This window comes from Penaeus monodon, chromosome 28 (genome assembly GCF_015228065.2).
Source record: "Penaeus monodon isolate SGIC_2016 chromosome 28, NSTDA_Pmon_1, whole genome shotgun sequence".
Taxonomy (NCBI): Eukaryota; Metazoa; Arthropoda; class Malacostraca; order Decapoda; family Penaeidae; genus Penaeus; species Penaeus monodon.
Window position 1 is genome coordinate 4,917,550 of NC_051413.1, and position 2,388 is coordinate 4,919,937.

Consider the following 2,388-nt stretch of genomic DNA (forward strand, 5'->3'; position numbering starts at 1 on the left):
GCATTTTATTGTGCTGGATTATTGAAGAAATTTGAAAAAAGGTGTGGCTTTCATATATAATTGTATTGATTCCTGATATAGATTACAATTTTACAAAATGATTGTTATTCAGTAAAGTTCATATTAACTCCTTGGTTCATGGCAAAGGGATATAGATAAAAGTTGATTAATGAGATACATTAGAATGGATGGAAATTTTAGATGCTGTTATACATATGAAGAAATTATGAGGTAGATTTTTGGTGGAAATGTACTCACAAGAAAAAAATTATCTTTTGTTTTTTTCCAGTTGGCAATTGTTTCTGTAAGACTCCGATATAGCTGGTTCTGTCAACCTGTTAGCTACTCCAAAAACCCAGATGAAATGAGGGTAGGTACATCATCTTTACATATACAATGCCAATGATAATATTTAACTTTGAATTATGGTGTCTCAATAAGGTGACTTCAAGAAATCGGATATGGGAGATAATACAGCGGTGCAAAGTACTGATGATCCTGAAAGTATACTGTGATGATGTTATCTTTTATCAAAAATCTTTAGAATATGAGAAATACAGATATTCAAATGTTGATCTAATTTGTACTTGCTTTGTATCCCCCATCCCCTCAGATAGCAGCAGCATTATGGTGGTACTATGCATCAAAATTGATAGAGTTCACAGACACGGTGTTCTTCATACTGCGGAAGAAGAACAATCAGCTCACCTTCTTGCACATATATCACCACTCAACCATGTTTTGCTTGTGGTGGATAGGAATCAAATATGTTGCAGGGGGCTCTTGTGAGTAGACTTTGTGGATTCTGTTCTGTTTGGGTGTGGAAGTATATTATGGTACAGAGAATTCCTTTCAAAGTAAACTGTGCTTGCAAGTCAAGCTGTGTGAAGAATGGGTAATACAATAGAAGTATCTAATAATGTAATTTTTTATTTGGTATAATTTTCAAAGTGCCCAGAATTTTGGCAACATTTCATTATTATTTCCATGTTATATGTTGTGAATTACTATATATCTATGACATTATAATTACAGATGTATAATAATGGGGTTACATTATTCCAATAAAGATTTGATTTATCATTTAGAAAGAAACCTACTTACAGAAGTGTCTGGTTTAGAATTACATTATTAGAAATTTACAGAGAGATTTCTTTATTTTGCTTCAAAATGTTAGAGCTAATTTATTTATGTAATTTTGAATTTCACATATATGTATTTGTCCATTTCAGCTTTCCTCGCTGCAATGATGAACAGTTTTGTACATGTAATCATGTATGCTTACTATGGACTCGCAGCTTTTGGTCCCTCAGTGCAAAAATATCTCTGGTGGAAGAAACACATTACCTGTATTCAGTTGGTAAGGGTTTTGTGAATTTATTTGTTTGTTTTGCTGAATGACATATTTCTTCATAAAACTGAAACTTGGAATTTGTTCTCTTAGACACTATACAGAAACCCTCTATTTTCCTTTTGGTTTCTCAGGTTCAGTTTGGCAGTGCTGGTGTACTTGGAGCCCGTGCCATAGTTGTGGGCTGTGACTTTCCATTGTGGATGCAGTATGCACTGGTTGTATACATGGCTAGCTTCATGTTCCTCTTCGGGCAGTTCTATGTGCAGGCCTATAGACGCAAGGTAAGGAGTCAGGGAAGAGAATCAAAAAAGGAAATCAAAGAAAGGAATGATCAGAAGAGAATCAGGGGAGTGGTGATAGTAAGGAGACGAGGGAGGAAATTCAGATTACTTTAGTTTATCAAGTATAGGGAGCTGAGAATTCCATTCACTGTACTCTGTTTTGATGCCTTTTCTATTTATATAAAAAATCTATCATTCTCAGCTGATGACTGCCTTCATTGGTTCACAGGAGAAGAAACTCAAGGATGGCAGAAATGGTAACATGCGCCACCAGAATGGCACCAATGGGGTGATGTCCAATGGGGTATCTCCTAGCTCAAAATTTGCTAAAGGAGAACAGGTATATTTGGGATAATGTCGTTTTTGTGATTTCTAATTTTCTTCTTGATTTTTATGTTTTTGTTATTGATAAGAACATAAAAATGTAATTGGTGTTATTATTATTTCCTTGTTATGATAACTTTCTTTATTGTCATTTTGGAGGTAGTTGTATGTAAATCATGCAACGTGTGCAATATAATAATCATATTTAAAAAAGATTTCCAAAAGCTAAAACCACCATTTAATGTCAATTTGTTTCAGAAAAAGTCCGATAAGTCCAATGGGGAGTCCAAATCCCACCGCACCAATGTCCGCACAAGAGCCCAATCGCGCCGTGAGGGCCGTCCACGCCATGACTCTTAATCAGGAATGCATAATAGACATATGCTGCCAGACTCTCATCAGGATTGACATTTGAATTCAACATTTACC

At 35.1% G+C, this 2,388-nt stretch overlaps 1 protein-coding gene across 1 annotated transcript in view; it reads left to right on the top strand.

Annotated features, from left to right (window-relative positions):
- The window catches only part of LOC119591311 (elongation of very long chain fatty acids protein 4-like), a gene marked incomplete in the record, with an annotated part of 5,762 nt that overhangs the window by 2,571 nt on the left and 803 nt on the right, over window positions 1-2,388 (top strand). The window contains 6 exon segments of the mRNA XM_037940037.1: window positions 290-370; window positions 614-785; window positions 1,233-1,360; window positions 1,486-1,635; window positions 1,838-1,975; window positions 2,218-2,388. Coding sequence (XP_037795965.1) covers window positions 290-370; window positions 614-785; window positions 1,233-1,360; window positions 1,486-1,635; window positions 1,838-1,975; window positions 2,218-2,319 — 771 coding nt within the window.